Below are 18,840 nucleotides of genomic sequence, written 5' to 3'. Positions count from 1 at the left end.
TGTTATCCACCTGACATTTTGATCTAAAAAGAGGTCTTATTTATGCATTTACATGGAATACACAGACTGAAGTCAAAGATTAACTGGAACCACATAGCTTTACTGAAAAGTGAAAGTAAACATTTTTGTTGGGACTGTGCAGAGACTAAAGCTAAACAAATTCATTTTTTGCAAGTGGAGCAACGTAATAGGAGTCATAAATACTTTCAGGGTGGATTGCACTGCTCATTGAAACAAGCAATGGACAGTCATTCATTTCTCTGACACCTTGCCATGTCAAGACAACATCCACTGCGATTTGTGACAGTGCCTTCATCTCATATGAGATAATACACATTGCAGATTGCCATCATCTACCCTAAAAATGGTAGCTTATACTCTAAAAATCACAGCACAAAACATATACAGTCAGAGTCTCAATGGATCTTGAGTTCTTTTTTTTCAGGAAGTGGATGGCAGAGCACAAAGAAGACAAACTGCAGAGCTGACAGACAGCTCAAGCTTACTATGCACCACCACACACAGATGACCTTGTAGCTTACCGCTGTACAGTGGGAGACTGCTTACACTGTGGCTTTCATTTACACAGCTGATTGGCAACCAGTAAAAGCATTTTGAACCAAAGCCAGATCACAGCTGTGAAGAACCCAGAAAAACATTCATAAACCAATTTTTATATGCACTATAATTTCTAAACTTGCATTAATTGTAAGGTTAACTCCAAGATGCTGAATATCTCTGAAGCTCAGAGCACTGCTCATTTTTTCTCCTACCCACCAAACTGGGGGAAATATAACTGGTAAATAAAGAATTTGATAAAATCCTTCTGTCTCAATCATTAAAGAAGAGGGGTCAATAGTTAATGCAACTAACCTGCAAATAAACCATGCTTTACTGAGTCTTTATGATAGAAAATGTAAGCTAACATAGTTGACTGGTTATTCAGAATATTCATGAAACTTAATCCTATATCAGCCAAACTGAATGGAAAAGAAAGGCAATATAAAATAAAATATAATTCAAACTAAAAGTTCAGAAATTATAAGAGTGTTTTATCACCAACTGAACAAAAATAACTCTGTAGCTATGTAGCTATGGCTGCTTATATGCTGTGAGATGAACATGCAATTTCCTCATGAGCACAGTGTCCAGAGTTAACAACACACGGACTTTATGTAACCTCACTTCCCTTTCAATCATTTCTAATAGAGAAAAAAAAATCCCTTAATGGCACTATTCCAACAGGATGTAATCAATGGCAATGAAAGTTTATACATGCAACTTTTGGGGGGCCAAGAATATATTTTTACAGGACTATGGCCAAATAAAGTGATATGATAGGCCCAAGTCTCAATCAAGATTGCATGTGAATTCTCTAAGACATACATTCCTGCTCTTTGTCTCCCTTTCCCCTGCAAAAGTTTCAATTTTTTAATGTGAATCCTATTATACTGAATAGACATCAGACATAGAAAGAGAGAAAAGAACCAAAACATTCAGTACATTAGAGAAAGCAGTGATTATGGAATTGCTAGGCTGCCAAAGTGAGAAAGAAACTAGTAAACTAATCATATAACTATGCAGAAGAAGCAATTTATCTTCACTAAATCAAGATTGCACTGACAATTCATAAGCACTGCAATGTGAACTAATTTTTACCTTGACTCTGTCTCTCCTCATTTCTGAAGATAACCCACTCAGATGTCTTAACAGAGATTACCATCCTGTGCAGAAATTGCTCCTAGCAATTTTCCTTGGACTGTTTCACTGTAATCATGTCAGTTAATACCACTGCTTCATCCACACTTTACCTTTCTATACTTACATACCACCTCCTCACAGAACAGCACAAAAGTAGAAAAATCTGAAGCATATACGTGAGTGAAATGTATGGTATGAACACAGTTAAGTATACAACTAGAATTGAAAGTCTCTTTTTGTGTGCTCTTGCAGATGAATTGAATGGAGTGATCTAAAGATAAAGGCTATCTGCAAGAAAAAGGTACTAATTTTTGAGGTACTTAAATAGAAGTACTTTATTACTCAGGTTTTCAAACTAAACCTCAGTGGCAGCTATACACAGAAAGTTTGTACAGGTGAGGATGCACTAACTCATATCAGAATAGTAATGCATATACGTAAGTATGTTGAGATAACAGTGGAAGCTGAAAATAGCCATAGAGTATGGTTCCACACTATTAACCACTGATGTGGACTAGTGCTTATTTTCAGATGAAGTAGCCAGCTTATGTTTTGTCCTTTAATACAATTCCAATTGTGTTTATCTGAAACCATCCTCAAATTCAAAAGATGCTTCCCTACTCTATCATAGAATCATTGAATATGACAAGTTGGAAGGGAACCACAAGGATCATCGAGGATTCATCTCCTGGATCCACTCTGGACTGTATAAAATTCAAACTATATTTCTAAGAGTTGTACAAATGCTTCCTGGACTCTGGCAGCTGATAGGAGTGATCACTGCCATGGGGAGCCTGTCAGGGAACAGGCTAATCCCCAACCTGACCTTCCCTGACACAGTTCATGTCATTCCCTCATTCCACATCACTATCACCAGAGGGCAGGGCTCAGTGCTGCCTCTCTGCCTCTTCTTTGGGCTGAACAAGGTGAGGGACCCCAGCAGCTACTCATACGTCTTCGCCTTTAGACTCTTTATCATCTTTGTTGCCTTCTACCTGGCCACTCTCTAATGGTATTAAATTCCCTTTATGTCCTTTAGAATGCTTTTCACCTTCTATCAGAACATCCACAGGGGATGGTGATTATAGTGCCCACTGAGTTTTATCCTGGGGAAATTTTACACATGGATACTTGTGTGGAAGACAGATGCCTCACTACCTCCATGTTGGAGAGACCTTGCTGGAACACTGTGAGAAATGCACTTCTAACAGAGGATGAACCCTTCCCCAGGGAATAATACTGCATGATGCTTGACAGAAAATTAAATTCCAGATTTATTTTCAAGTACCTCTGTGATCAGTAATGAAAATGTATACTTCAAAAATATCCTTCTGAATTTGGAACCAGTCTAAAACAATGCCAGAGAGTCACAAAACAGCCCTATCTATCCTGTGGATTAGCTCTGAAATCTGAAAATAAACCAGATATCATTCATCAGTGTACACCAGAACCAATCTTCATATCAGAAATTTCTACCTTCACATAGTAAAGCACAGCAAAGCTCTCAGCCTCCAGACTTGGAGTGTTTTTTTGACTGCACTAAGAACTTACTTATTTCCGTACTTTAAAATAACTTTATTTACTGAAACAAAAGTAAGTCTGGATTGCCATACCAGATTGATTCAGCATCCAGATCTTGCTGCAGTTACACTGCCCTGCTTGCCAGTACATATATAAGCCTTTCTTCCAGCTATGAAATCAGACTATAGCAAAAAGTGATTTTGCCCATAGGACTGACTGGCCTTAAGACATGGAAACTGAAGAGTAAAAATATTAACTGTTTTCTGAAAAGTTAAATAATTTATTTTACCTATCATTGTATTTCACCTCCTCTCCATTCTTAGCCCAGCTGATGGTGGGCTTTGGGTTTCCCACTGCTTCGCAGTGAAGCAGCACACTCAGTGTGCCACTGGCTAGAACCACTGTCTGTCCCAGGTGGGTGACAACCTCTGAAGCAGAAAGCTGTTGTGCTGCTGAAATCTTTCGGAGGATGGCAGGCTTTTGATGAGGGCTGTGCAAGCCATTCGTTGGGTTCATAGATGTGGGAAGAAATGCTTCAGCAGATGATGTCCTCAGGGAGCTGGTAAATCCAGAAACATGTCTGTGGAAAGGGTATTCCATGGAAGCTGAATCAACTCTTCGTCTTGATGCTTTGAGGACAGATTCCTGATGCTCCAAGTGGCTCTTGAAAATCTCATGGGCCAGTTGTACAACAAGCTGCTCAGTGTAAATATCTTTAAGCTCCTCAGGCTGCTGAGACAAATTCCTTATTATATCATCCAACCGTTTCTGCTCTGTGACCATAGTATATGGCAGGCTATACTCCTGGCTCTGGTCTTCCTCTGAGGACACATTTCTCTCTGTGGACTCCTGGGCTTCCCAGAAATCCAGATTTCCCCCTGGCCAGCTCTTGTGCTGTAGCAACCTTGAGACAATATTGTCATACCAGCCACTAGGGTCAGCAGGATGCCCTCGCTTTTCAGTCTTGCTCCCATTGAAGAGAATACCATTGATATGTTTCTCCTGTGTTCGCAAGGCTTCATTTAGACTGGCCTTTCTCATGGTCTCTTCCTCCCTAATGCCAGCTGGCTGCCCAGCAATGAGATTTTTGTTGCTTCCTATTAGTTTAATTACAAAATGCTCCCGGGCTGGCCCTGCTATACAGGTATATATCCCAGTGTCTGAAGGCTTCAAACGATGGATTTTCATGTACCCATAGGGTGCAATGGTGATGTGAGCTGTGCTGATGAGTCTCTTATTATCCTTCTCCCAGAAGATCATTGACTTCCGGAACCTCCTTGTGGGGCATCGGAGAATAACGGAGGTTTTGGGCAACAGGTAGGCATACCCACCCACAATAAAGTGTAGCTTCTTCTGCTTCCTTGTCTGGATGTAAACTTTCTTTACAGCCACAATATGAGGACTTTGCTTATGAGCTGGCCTGTTGTGCCCTGAAATATCATTAATACTATTAGTATGTGGTACCATTAAGCAAAACAAGCAGTTTACTTTGGTGCTGGCAGCATTTGACCCATTAGATGACAATAGGAGAAACTGGCCACCAGCTGCTGAGCATTAAGCTGGGACAGTCACAGTAAGAAGAACAAGACTCACTTCAGGAATGCAAAAGTAGTCTTGCCCATGATGCATGCAGAAACCTACGCACAAGGACCAAGAACTTTATGAAAAGGAGAAAAATCCAGTGTAAAGATAGTTCTTGTTGTTAACGTATTTCAGTGATGACTATTGTTTAATAAACAAATAAAAAAGATAAATGTTTACCATCCCAGATTGGAAACACAACACAATCTTGCAGATCACATGAGTAAAGAGGACTGAAAGTACTGCTAACTCAAGGAACAACATTGAATAGAACAAAAATCTATGGAATAAGATTAAAAATACTGGGGAGATACTATCAAAGTGCTTTAATTCTGTTTCCAGATCGTTATGACAGATATTTGTGTTACAACGCACTAAACAAAATAGTATATGTGTCCTGCTAGTTAATACCATACCACATTTGGCCTTATCATTTGTTCTGAATGTGAATCCTGAATTCTTTTTTTCTCCCTTACATAATCAACATTTAATAGGTTTCAGAGTTCATAGTCTGCTCCAAGCTGAAGCAGGGTTGCCATTCAATCTTTCACATATTCAGCTGTCTTATTGCAAGCTAGACAAGATCATACAGGGAGACCCTTCACTTCTTGTGAAGGACAACAGAAAAGGCATGGAATACCAACATGAAATACATCCAACCTATGCTGCATGATTACTTAGGAATTCCAAGCCACGTAGGCTTCTGAATGACAAAATGAAAAATACTTATTTTAAATTATCTTAAAAAAGCATCCCTTACCAAGTATTTTCTTTGTAGCTATCCTAGCAGAGTGTTTTGTTTGTAGCTCAGGCTGCTATCCAGCATTTCTAAGCCTCTACATTGCAGTTGTGAAATCTAGATCTAGATTTGGAACAAAATTTTGAGCCGGTTCTTCCAGAAAGGACTAGTTCCTTTCTAGCAATTGGTTCAAACTCAGCTCCACACTAAGATTTATAAATTTTATCCAGTGACTTGTTTAATTGTTAAAAAGAATATTGTGGCTTATAGAAAAACTGAGCTGCAATAGCCACTCCACGAATACTGAGCAACACTAGTGCAAAAGAATGTTATGAAGCATGTGACAGCATGAATTTCCTGGTGACGGATATTCAAGCCCCCTTTCCCCACACACTCCTAAGTTTATTCTTCACTTACTTGCACAGGTTGCTAGTGCACAGGGCCTGATCAAGGATGAGAATGGCAGAGGTGGGCAAAGGGAGGAATTGATGATGATAGAACCCCCAGTTTTCAGCATCTTTCTGCAAATAGCATTTCGACTCTGGGTTCCCTCTCCACAACTCACTGAACACTGCAAACAGAATGACAAACATTAGGGATGAAGTTTACAGATGTAGTAGAAATCATGAATGTGTGTTTCAGATACTAATGAGTTACTTCAACCTGGTGGTTATCAGTTATGATCCACAGAAAAGAGTTCAAACCCTTTAATATTAGACAGTAGTGCTCAATGCATATGTGTGCTATAGCTTGGGAAAATTTGAGCAGGCTTATTTTATTTCCTACTTGTACAGCATCATAGTAATTGAGAATAAACTGGGTTGCACAGGGATGTCCACATGTAAAAGTGCTGGCAAGCCGGGGAAAGGCCTGTAAGGGATACAAACCCACTGCTTTAGATCCTGTATCTACAAGGTAACACATCCTTGTGAAACACACTGGAGATGGAGTGAGAGAGAGAAAAGAAACAGAGGATGAAAAGAGCAAAAAGGCAGTCTTTAAGACAAATGGCAAAGAGAGTGAAGTCAGATTTCATTTTGAAGTGTGCCAACATACAGAAATGTGAGTTGTATGAATGTAAACATAAACCACGTTGCGTGAAGGAAAGATGATTAGGAATAGAATTGCCATCTTCACTGCCTGAATGGGTGTGTCTTAATGCAGACTTCATGAGTTAAATTGCTTATTTGAATAAAATGTCAAGATAGACGATCATATTAAGGCTACAGGTAGGCTCTATGAGGTGACTGGTGTTTCAGGATTAAAGTATTCTCTACGTCTTTGCATGAAGGAGAATAGAGATTAGATTGCAAGAGGGGGAGTGTTTTTTCATGTTTTTCATATATGTAAAGAAATTATTTCTTAAGCCATATGGAACTGGAAAGGAAGCCTGGGAATGCAAGGCTTTGGTAGAAAGAATTTTTTGGCCATCCTTAAATTGAAGGAAGGAAGGAACCAGCTAACATTACAAAATTAGTGTCCAAGAGTGACAGACCTGACAGAGATGGTAGTGGTATGCCTACAAAAGACTGAAATAATTCCTTTACCTTTCCCTTCCCTCCTCTTTTTGGGAAGGAAGAACACTAAGCCTGAGGAAGTGAAGATTACACTTCATGGGTGTCTTGGATGAACAGATGAAAAGGCTGTATATGTACAGAGGCAGGAACTTACTGTTTTGAGCATGGATTGTGTTTATGCCAGAAAGAAGGCATAAATTGTTCTGGCTGGAAGGCTTAATTGCATCTGTAGTAGAGATGAGGTAATAACCACCAAGCTGTTGATTATTATGTCACCTACTAGAGTATTAAGTACAGATTACAGGACAAAACTAGGCACAACAGGCCTTGTGCAGTCTGAACACTTTTGGCTCCTTCATCCCATGTGACTGAGAAACATAATCACAAAACCCAGCACAATATTAATGCATACAAACAGCATACCTGTGACCAGTCAGAAAGAAGCCACTCATTAGGACAGTCCTCATTTCTGCAGGTTTGCTGGGAAACCAGCTTCGGCATGGAGCAGAAGGTTTCTGGCAGCTCTAACAAGCTTCCATCTGCCAGACGCTGCTTGCAAAGTATATCTCGCTTCTGGACACCGCCTCCACATGTCTGCGAACACTGGGAGAAGAGAGTCAGTCACCTTGCATCACATTTGCACTATGTCAAATTGCAGCAAAAATTAGTAGTGAGTTTCTGTAGAGATCAACACCTAGTTATAGACAAGCAGAAAATATAACAAAAAATATTAGAGATGTCAAAGCAGATTTCTTTTTAAAATGCCAAAAGTATTTTGGGAAGTGGAAAAAATATATTTTGATAAAACGAAAAACGAGCAAACAAAACCTGCATCAGCATTTCTGAAAGATTTGTTTTCAGAAATTTGTACAGAAATGCAACATGGAGAAGGAAAAATTGCCCTTTTCTCTGTCAACTGGAAAATCAGGTACTTGCACAGGATGCAGAGGATCTAGATTCAAGTGTTTCTGTCTGAGCTCCAACTGTGCTATTGGCAGGGTGAGAGAATATGGAAATGTCTCCTCCAGAAGAAGTCAATTCAAGACCTTATTCATTTCCAGGATTTTATTATGTATATTAGATAATAATAGCTATGATCTAAATATTCAAATTCAGCTTATTAAAAAAGAGTTTGCATTAGTGAGAAAAACAAACGGAAATCTGAGTGTGATAAGTAAGTTTCCCTAGTTCATCACTTCGCCTTTTCTTCTGTCTGTAATTTTCTTATTTTTCCTTTCTGAATGTCATGAGGTCTATTACCAGTGCAGGTCAAAACTAAACTGTCCAGACTTGAATTCCTGTCTTTGAAGACTTCTTGCAGTGCAGCATTTCTCTCATTTTTAAATCATGTGAAAGCTGTATTCCAGCTGCAATCTGCTGTTGGCCTCAACAATTGGTTTATAAGGTTAGTATAATAAACGATTAAATAACCACGCAGCCCTTTTATATTTATGGCTGTCATGACAGCAGTGCGTGCTCTTTCCAAAAGGTAAGGAGGAAGGTTTATTTGAGTAAAACTAAATCTGGCTGATTAATATCCAGAGAACCCACCTCCCCTCTCTCTTTAATGTAAATATCCCCCCTCTGTATCCATTTTCTACTCATGCAGGGCAGGAAATTTTGAACAAGCAGATTTAATAGATTTCCTGAATCATTTTTGTAAGCTTGGTGGCTCAGCCCTTTTTTCTGACTAACTTTTTACTGTGGATGGCAGGAGGCTCCTGAGTCTTCTGTGCATTCCAGGCAGTTTATCTCTTTTCCAGTCAGAGGAGGAGGAAGAGCTTGCACTATGCTGAAATTACCAGAAGTTGCTTATAGTTCACAACATAGGAATTATGTCCAAGAAGTAGTAAGCCAGGTGAAGAAAAATTAAAAGATAAACAAAGATATCTATCCAGGCTGGATGTGGCTCTGGGCAGCCTGGTCTAGTGGTTGGTGACCCCGCACATAGAATGGGGGTTGAAACTAGATGATCACTGTGGTCCTTTTCAACCCAGCCCATTCTATGATTCTATGATTTATGATTGATGACAGGAATTATTTAAAAAATCTATGAAAGATCCCTCTCTGAGAAAGCTGCATAAACTTCAACACAAACCTCTTTTTTTAGGATATACATTTTCCTTGAAAGACAGAATGGAAATGCAGACTTGAACACCATGAAGAAAAATGTATTTATCTTTAGTTTGCCCTTTAATGGTAAAAAAAGCTTTTATTCTACTGAGAATGCTATAAAGCTCAAAAGCTTCAAAAAATTAAAACAAGTAAGACAGTATTTCAATTTTCAGCAAAAGAAAACATTTATCAGCATTTCATTCAAGGACAATTCATTCTGAGGAGAGAATAGATCAAGAAAAATATGATTAAAAATATTATTTCAAGATTGCCTAAGAACTGCAGCCATACACTAGAGCCAAAATATGTTAGGCACTGTATAAACACAACAAAAGCATGTTCCCTCTGTCAGTCAAACAAATCCCAGGAAGTCTCCCTGCCCTTCCATTTCTAAGATATAAAAAAAATTAAGACAAAGCAGATCTTTTCTTGCTTCTTGCACTTCAGTCACGCACACTTCTTTGTTCTCTGAAGAATAACTAGCTACTCAATACCAAACTCCATGCCAAATGACAGAGAGAGCCAAATACTGTAACAAGATTCCTCTCGGTCTTCAGGAATGCTCTTCTAGGACAGTACTGGATTACTGCTCTGGAGCTGTGCATGTGCCCATCTTTTACTCCTGGAACCTTTTCATTTGTCTGTGATCTTTTCTTTAGTGGAGGCTTCCAGCTCTCACATTACTTCTTGAAAGGGAGTAGACCAATGAGAGCAATGTCTACGATGTCTGTTTGGATGTACAGATAGTATGAAGCAGTAATTCTTGAGAGGATCCTTATTTAGACACATCCCATCTGAACAATGTGCTCTTTCTCTCTCTCTACTGTCAGAAAGATCTCACAGCACTATTATGATAGAGAAGTGTGTTTGTGTCACAGGAAGGAGAGGTGCACCATGACTTCACCTCACCTATCCAGGTAGGTAAAGTATTTGTACTGTGTCTCCCTCCTACCTTCCACAGTGTCTGAGCAGACCCAGTTCCTATATCCCTTTCAGAGGAGATCTGTTGACTTTGAGAACTGCATCTACCCACACTGATACACAATTTTGCCTAGTTCAACAATTAGCTTAATAAAACATAAGACAAGGCTGATGCCAGAGAAGATGATCCATATATCCTGTTCTGCTAGCCACTCATAGCTGGTGTTTGCTGCCTTTTCCCATATGCCAGCAAAGTATTTGTGCAGTTGCACAATGAGCCAAAGTGGAAGGTTAGTCTAGGCTTAAAGTCAATTATACTTTTGCCTAGCTTTTTCCAGATCATCGTGTTGACTGCACAACACTTCCAGAGATTGCAAAGGAATAGGCACTGTGAGGGCAAGAAAGAGCCCTCCACGGAAGCTATGGTCTCCTTTGGTAGAAGTACTGACGCATTTCATTCTAAACTGCTGACAGAACTGTAACCTCAGCTTCTCCAACAACAATCATTGCTTTGATCTATTCTGCTCATGTAACAGCCTGCAAAAATTACAATTAACATAGTTACCACTAAAAGTAGAGATGAAAAGCCAACCATCTCTGAGTCTCAGCATGTGCCTATGTGCATCTTCTCACATGCATTTACTGCACAGAATTTGGGCAAAGATACCAATTTCAAAGTTTAGGAGTCAGGGAAGATAGTCTCCCCTCCAGGTGCCTTTGGCAATGGCCGAATCTTTGAAAGGGTGTAATGTTACGGCCAGTCCTACTTACACATAGAGGTGAGGAGTGAGCTGTTTAATTTCACACTGCCCTTTACTCATCCCTTTATGATGGGTCTACAACAGCACAAGCTATGGTTTTACTCTCAAAAATCAATTCTTTGTCTATGTTTCTACAGAGAGATATAGCATCTAAATAGGCAAAACATGCATTTCTCTCAGCTGGTTTCTAAGGAGTATCACTAGTATATTTAGAAAGGACATCTTACAATACAGAGAGAAACAGCTAGGAAAATATCTGAAAAGTATAAGAGATTTCCCATGCTAGCTCTGCTGTGAAGCTATTCTTCTTACTATCTTTGGAGTGAAGATAGCACTGAGCAAGACAAAAAAACTCAGACTGTGACACTTAGTAATAAAATAACGAAGATTTATTAATGATGTCTCCCATTTGTGGTCTGAAGAACAGCTATTTCCAAAGGCTTGTAAAAATGAAAGCTCACATCCACTTTCCTGCAGCAACACACTACTGAAAACAAGATAAACATCCTAATGCACTTAGCTGAGAAATAAAACTGTTTAAAAATACATAGTCTTGGATCTGCAAAGAGATATTTTAAAAATCACTTGGAATGTTACTACACTGATAATTATCCTGTGTTTATCTGCCAAAAACACTAGGGCTTTTAAAGGCATTTAATTCAAAGAATCCTTCCTCAACAAGCATAATGAGCCTTAGAAGAGAAAATGCTGTGTATTGTAGTTTTAATCTCCTGTTTATTTGTTTGCTTAAAATCTATTTTGAGAGAGTGCTTGGAAAAGAAGGATGAGCTCCATAGATGAGACCAAATAAATGTCTTCAATCTGTGCCATGAGGAGAACAGATGTTGCTTTCTATTGTCTGTGAAGCTTCATTGGACCTTTCTTATTATGAGAAAGCACCTTTCTGCATGACCCTCCACACATGTAGAAACATCTTTCAGGGACCCAGGGCAATGGGAGTTCTTTGCAAGATCTGCAGGTACAGGGTCTGCAGGCCTCTTCAGCAGCCTCCTGCCTTGGTATGCCTGCTGTACAGCCAGAGTTCACCTCCAGGTCAAGTCTTGGCTATCAACATCCAGAGATGTTCCTGGCTTGTCCTAGGGGTCAAGTGGTTGTAATAATCATACAGTGCAATGCACTGTCCTGATGATGCAGGTTTTCACATGGAGGTAATCCATGGGAAACTTGTTTGACAGAACTTCCAGGCCTGGTCTTGTTACAGGGTGGAAATTACAGTACAGAAGGTAGTGGTACAGAGAAAGAAGGCAGAAGACCTTTAAGAAAATGAGAGGATGGAAATTCGTTTTGATGCATTTTCTTGCTCTATATTCTTACTGTCAGAGGCAGATGACTATTTTCAGCCCAGAATTGCACTGTTTATGCCATTTTCTCCTAATGAAAGTTAATTACAAGAAATATTCAGTACCCGTATGGTGAGGTACTATCTAAAGAGCTGAGCATCCTGCAAAGCATGTGGAAGAAAGTGCAGAGGAGCTATAATGTGTCCTTTGTTAAGCCACAGCAGTGAACTGCAGTACAGATCCTCTGTCTTCACCCAGTCCAGAGAAGTCAGCGGTTAACGCATGAAATGCAACCTGAACTGTCTAATTTAATTCCTGCTTGATATGTTTGTTAAAGCCTTTATATTTAATTGGGCTCCTAAGATCTGCTACATCTCCTGCAAAAAGGCTGGTTATTTGAGAGTCCCCAAGAAAATATAAAATAAGCCTCAAACATTGCTTTAGACAGGCAGACATGTGTATGTTTACGCTCCTGAGGAAGACATTCAAATCCTGAAAAAAAAGTCTATCTGGAAATATTTCTCGCAGAAGCTATTTTAGTACATTCCAGACTGGCCTACAGCCAATGGCCATTTTTAGCAGAGCATCAATTTTTCAGTGTACTATAATGAATGTTTCTTCTGACTGTTCAAATAAACTTGCAGAAAACTGTTTTCTCTAAGGACTGCCGCCAACTATAGGCTTTTTAACAAACACAGGCACACCTTACAGTATATCTTTATTTTGTTATGCGTTAGTAAAAAATGACTTGCTATTTAGAAATGCAGCATTTATGTGTGAGTAAAGTCTAGTAATATTTAAAAGTACAACTAAGCAAATATGTGTATGTGAATATTGGTAGACAAATTAGCGATAAAGCAAGAAATATTGCTCAATTGTTTTAAACAATGGACTAACACCATAGGCTAGTCATCTAGCTTTGACAGAACATCAGGCTGGCATAAATTTTGGTTGCTGGGATGGCCCAAATCCAGAGGTCTCCTGTGAAGTCCAGTTTCACAAATTTAACAGCTTCATTAGGTTATTACATTAACATCTCCCTGGCTGCTCAGTTAATGGTAGATTTTATAGATGGAGACTGGGAGTCACATGTAAATACAGTGCCAAGTGCTCGTGGTTTTCTGATAGAAGGGAATGAATCTTTACACCAGTAGAATTGAAGGTTTAAATAAGCCTTTTGCTTATACCTCCTCTGTGCAGTGATTTTTCCCTTTTTTCTCTTCGGCAGGACAGAGTAATTTCTTCCTACGAAGATTATATCCAACATAAACACCCTTAGGTCTTTTGAATTGCTTAAGTGTTTTCTTTTGCAACCAAGTGGCAGCAAATAAATTCATTTCAGGCTGCCTGGTGAAGAGCTTTGTGCACATCCACTGTGTAGATAGGAATTTTCAGTAATAGTGTAAAAAGGAATGAATTTCATAAAGTGAAGTACCCAAGATTCATTTGTGACTTTGAGGGATGAGGAGAGATTATTGCTCTAAAATAAATTATATGAGAATAAAAGGAATAGTCAGCAAGATCTAGAGATTCTCTCCTTCCTGATCCCTGTAGCTTTGTATTCTTAGAAATCCTGGCATTACTCATCCAAATCCAGCTGACCATTAATCACATTAATCACAGAACACATCTGGTATCTATAGTCGGCTATTAAATGTTATCACTTAATTTTGCTTCAGAAGTAGAAACAATCATTATTTGCCAATTAAAACCTTGATTTAGTTTTCACTGAAAAGCAAAAAGACACACTTCTAATTTTTTAACTAGTTTATCAGCACAGAAAATGAATTTTCTTGATAGGCTAATGCAAAACAACTCACTGATAATGCATTCAGTACTGCTTTTGACAGTAATTAATGAGATTACCTCATGCATTCTTACCTCTTGCCATTCTGTAGTATACCAGGAGGGTGGGCAGTCAAAGCGATTACAGGCTTGTACAAGCGATGGCTTAGGTTTATGGCACAATTCATCTGCTAAAATCACAGTCTCGTTACTTTCTCTTGATAGTAGGTGAGAACAGAAGACATCTCGTGTCTGCAATCCGACCCCACACGTAAGACTGCAGGTGTTCCATTTCCCAATTTCCCATCTGTGAAGGGGTCAGGAGAGAAAAACTTCAGCGCAAAATAATGTAACCTTGATCTTTTATCTTTTTATAATAGGAGATGGAGTGAAGAAGCAGTGCATGAAAGAGATTCCTCCTTCTTTGACCAAGGCGAACCTTCTGGTAGCTGCTGGATGAGGTTAAAAAGAGTATTAACTGTTCCCCTGCATTTTAGTTTTGTCAAAAGCCCATGGACTTTAAGTCTGTAATACTGTAAGATTAGTTTTGTGTCCTAAATTAAAAGTCTTTGATGAGCCAGAGCCTGGCTAATGTATTTCAAGAGTGAATGGACTTGATTTAATGGTTCTTTTCTGTCTTTAGCCAAAAGACAAAAACCCTAGTAGCAACATTTATGAGAGGACTGGTGAATTCCTGAGCAGCAATTTCTTCCAGAAGATCTAGATGTGGGGCTCCAGACAGATTTTCCCCTGTTGGGGAGGTTAGGAGAGATAAGGCCTTGAGAGATGCAACAGAATAGCAGCAAGACCTTAAATTTCTAAGTAAAAAGCTGTTACTGAGTCAACCCTTCTGTCCTAGCTGCACAAATCCTGCATCAACAGAGTTGCTGATGCCTGAATTTCAGTGTTCATCACATTAAAGCTAGATTTCTAAGTTCTGAGCTGTACTGAAAATACTCATTAATTCTGTCACTGACACATTGAAAATTGCTTGAAGTGTCAGGTCTCTCTTTTGTACTCTACTAGAAGGCAATTCAGAGATATAAAGAACACATTCACAAAGAAATCCTATTTTCAGAGTGAACAAAAAAGAAAATAGTCTTCCCATCAACTTTAGACAAAACACTACACTGACATGGGCATACTCCCACATCCAGAATGAAAGTACAAAAGGCAGATACTGACACTTTCTCTAATCCTGAAGAATAGCTTCCCTTCCTGCATGATGTCACCAAAACTGCTGGGGAAGTAAACTAAACATTCAGGATAAGGAAGGCTCAGTGAACATGCCCTTGAACACAGTAAAACTAGGCAGAAACTAAAAAGAGTGATTATGATGAAAGACACCCTCAGGCTCCAAGCAGGATAGGGATAGACAATGAATGAAAATTATGAAATTTGTCAGCAACATGAAGCAGAATCTGCAAAAGAGTTAAGGGGAAAAACTCTGACAGTCTACAGTCAGAAGTTCAGCATGTTTCAGATATACCATGTTAGTAAATACTTTGGGGAAAAACACCTAATAACCTACTGTCACATAACTAACATGGATTTTTTTTTTAATAAATTTGAACAAATGGAGAAGTTGGTAGGTAAGAAATAACTTCTTCCTTACTAGATGATAATGCAAATGGACCAAAAAGCCACATTATTCCCCTTCTGTGCTCCATCTGCTGATTACATTGTCTGATTTTATTGTATGACAGGATGTGCTCTGAGCATTAGCGTTATGCAATAATGACACTCTGGTCTCAAAAACAGCCTTGGTAGTGAAACTTACCCTCTCTTCCTTAAGTGCCACAGCACTATTGTGCTTTTAGCACAAAAAAGTGTTTAACCCTTTTAACAATGAACAAACCCTGCATACCAAGCTAGAAGTTTCCATGGCCACTTTTCCAGACATCTGGCAGCCAATTTGGCTAATCTAGAATATGTTCTCCATATGAATGATCTTGGAGGAGAGGTCTTCCCAGATTTTCCCATAAAATTGTCAGTCAGAATTAATGTGGATATCAGCTACCCTTTAGTTTCAGCACAATCTAAACTAAGATATTCGAGTAGGTGCTGAAAGGAAAGCATTTTCTTATTTCAGAATCTATTTTCATACATGGGTAGTTGCCAAAGTTTCATGTATTCAAGTGATGGTAATAGATGTTGCCTCCAGCAACACATTGTTTGCTAATGAGTTGGTATAAGAGCACGTTTCTGTTGGCAGTTCACATCTCAGTGGCTAGTAGTCTGCGTACACTCTTTGGAGATCTTAGTTTCTGTAGAAGAGAGTGTTTCCTTTTCTAGGAAGAAATGCTTTGTTTCAATAAAGAGAAAGGATTTTTTGTTTTCATAATGTTTTAGTTTTCTGCTGTGGGTTACACTTGTTGCCCTATCATTTATATCAGTTTGTTCACAACCCCTTGCAACTGGTCTTAATAGGACAGTCCTTGTGCTCAGGGAACGTGGGGTCAAATTCCCTCTTACCTTGACTTTTATGGAGTTTCACAGATACAAAGCAAAGAATAGAAAGTAGAGTAGGGATGTGCCAAGTAACACAGAGATATTGAAATAACCGAACTCACAGGTGTTGCACATGGTTGGCAAAACTACGCAGCCCTAGAAAAATACAGAAAAGATCAGCTATGACCCTACAGAATAGAGTTACAGGGTTGTAGGATTATTTTATAATAGCTAAAGGTGATTGCACTACCTTGTAAACTGGGTAAGACAGTATTAGTACCAGTACTTCTAGATCTACTTGTATGGTAGAAGATAATAACCCATTTTTAAATAGTCTTTATGTAATAAGTTTTATTTGTAGAGTGTTAGTTTTATTTGTAGAGTGTTATGAGATGCAGAGTGGTATGAAATGGGAGCTCAAATAATTCATCTTTCATTTCACACAGTCATTATTTGCATGCTCTTCTGTTCTAGTCATTGTTCTTGTTGCTGTTATTGTTTTTTGTTTGTTTTTGGTGGGTTTGGGGTTTTTCGTTTGTTCTACTGAACTAATTCTTCCAATGAATATGGCATACAAAAAAGAATAATAACATGATATTCTGCATGCAGTTCCCAATGTCAGAATTAAAATTCAAACAGAATATAATCCTATACTTCAAAAGGCGAATAAGTTCCAAAAAAAAAAGGTCATGCAAGTAGAATTGGAACCTCTGCGAACTGACTGTGGTTGCTGTTAAGGTATAGACGTCAGGAAAAATCTTCATTCTTGCTGTTTGCCCAGTCAAAAATCACAGAATCATAGAATGGCTTCGGTTGGAAGGGACCTCAAGGATCAGCAGGTTCCAAGCCTTCTTTTCCCCAGTCTAAACAGATCCATTTCTTTCAGTCTCTCCTTGTAGGGCACATTCTCCAAGTCTTTCATAAGTCTTGTTGCCCTTCTCTGGACCTGCTCCAGCACCTCAATGTCCTTTCTGTACTGAGGTGCCCAACACTGAACACAGTACTCGAGGTGAGGCTGAGTACAGGGGCAGGATGACTTCCCTAGTCCTACTCACCACACCATTCCTGATACAAGCCAGGATGCCATTGGCCTTCTTGGCCACCTGAGCACACTGCTGGCTCATATTCAACTCACTGTCCAGCAGTACTCCAAGGTCCCTTTCCATCAGGCAGCTTTCCAACCACTCCTTCCCAAGACTGTAGGGTTGCCTGGGTTTGTTGTGACCAAAATGCAGGACCATGGAGAACAGAGCCACAGAAGATTGGGCACAAAGCAACTCTGGCCTGGGCAGCAGAGTATTAACCTCTCCCCCTGCTTCTTCACAACAGAAAGCAGAGAGTGAGAGTGCTTTGTAGACTGAGGGTAGAATTTATTCATGAAAATGCATATTATTTTGCATTACTTTGGTGAAGGGCAAGGGATATTATACCGCACTCCACTGTGGTTCTGAAAATGTGTGTTCCTTCCTATACTACTTATTCATAGTCTGCCATTATGAGTGCAATTTATGTGTGCAATTTCTGTCCCATTCCTCAGATCTTCCTGTATTACTTCTTAACCGGACTTCCCCCTTTTTATTATATATTCTGCTCTACAACAGTTTCCTGTCTTCATTTTTCAAAGGGATTACAGAGGACAGATCTGATGTATTTTACATTAAACACTGATCAACCTTCCTGTAAGAAGTCACTGCTCTGAGCACGAGCCCAAATCTAAATATGAGCCAAAACCCAACTCATTTGTCTATCAGGCCTGATCTGGTCAATGTAGCTGTATCAAAGATGGCCACTGCTGTCATTTATCTCAGTGTTTCAATTACCACACAAAGTGAAATTCTCTTGTAAGATACTTTTCTATACTCAGTACGTCTGCTAATCTCTCAGCGCTCTGCTGAATTAATTCACTTACTTGAAATTATCTTTCATGTTCCTCTATGGTTCACACATTTCACACATTCTGTGTCTGCTGTAGTCCCTCCAAAGTCCCACTGGACAGCTTCCCACTGTTCAACCTCCCACAGAACAGCCTTCCACTGCTCAGAGTACTGGTGTAAAACCACCAATCTTCTTTGTTGACCTGATCTAATGGCAGACAGTCTCTCCTTCAGCTCAAGAGATAGCAAGAGTTGTTCACTGTTAAGAATATGTATCTGTTACTTGAAGTATATCAGAAAATTACTAATGCAACCAAAATTGCCATTTGCAGTATTGTTGCATACTCCATTCTCTACTCTTCATTGACCTCTGAGTTACTCCTCTATTTTCCTCCATTTGGCTCTGTTATACAAATACTGGCTCCCACCCAATTTCAGCTATAATGAGCTGCAATATTCATTAATACAGATAAGTCTACAGAGTGAATGCAGGCCACTTCTGTCGTCTCCCAGAGCACTTTCATTGGGCCTTTGATCTGCTTACGTGTGTTGACTGCATGGGCTCCTCTTCTA

At 39.3% G+C, this 18,840-nt stretch overlaps 1 protein-coding gene across 1 annotated transcript in view; it reads right to left on the bottom strand.

The window, feature by feature from the left end:
* The window catches only part of ADAMTSL1 (ADAMTS like 1), a 347,780-nt gene that overhangs the window by 36,945 nt on the left and 291,995 nt on the right, over positions 1-18,840 (bottom strand). Inside the window, exons 17-20 of the mRNA XM_042877544.1 lie at positions 14,039-14,249; positions 7,483-7,662; positions 5,960-6,113; positions 3,512-4,652 (exon numbers count right to left, since the gene is read on the bottom strand). Of these exons, the coding sequence (XP_042733478.1) occupies positions 3,512-4,652; positions 5,960-6,113; positions 7,483-7,662; positions 14,039-14,249 (1,686 nt within the window). The remainder of the gene's footprint in view (positions 1-3,511; positions 4,653-5,959; positions 6,114-7,482; positions 7,663-14,038; positions 14,250-18,840) is intronic.

Source organism: Lagopus leucura, unplaced genomic scaffold, assembly GCF_019238085.1.
Source record: "Lagopus leucura isolate 7727_CA_CO unplaced genomic scaffold, USGS_WTPT01 Super-Scaffold_100018, whole genome shotgun sequence".
In the NCBI taxonomy this organism is placed as follows: domain Eukaryota; kingdom Metazoa; phylum Chordata; class Aves; order Galliformes; family Phasianidae; genus Lagopus; species Lagopus leucura.
The sequence above is the reverse complement of the archived record's forward strand: the minus strand, read 5'-3'. Positions and strand labels throughout refer to the sequence as shown.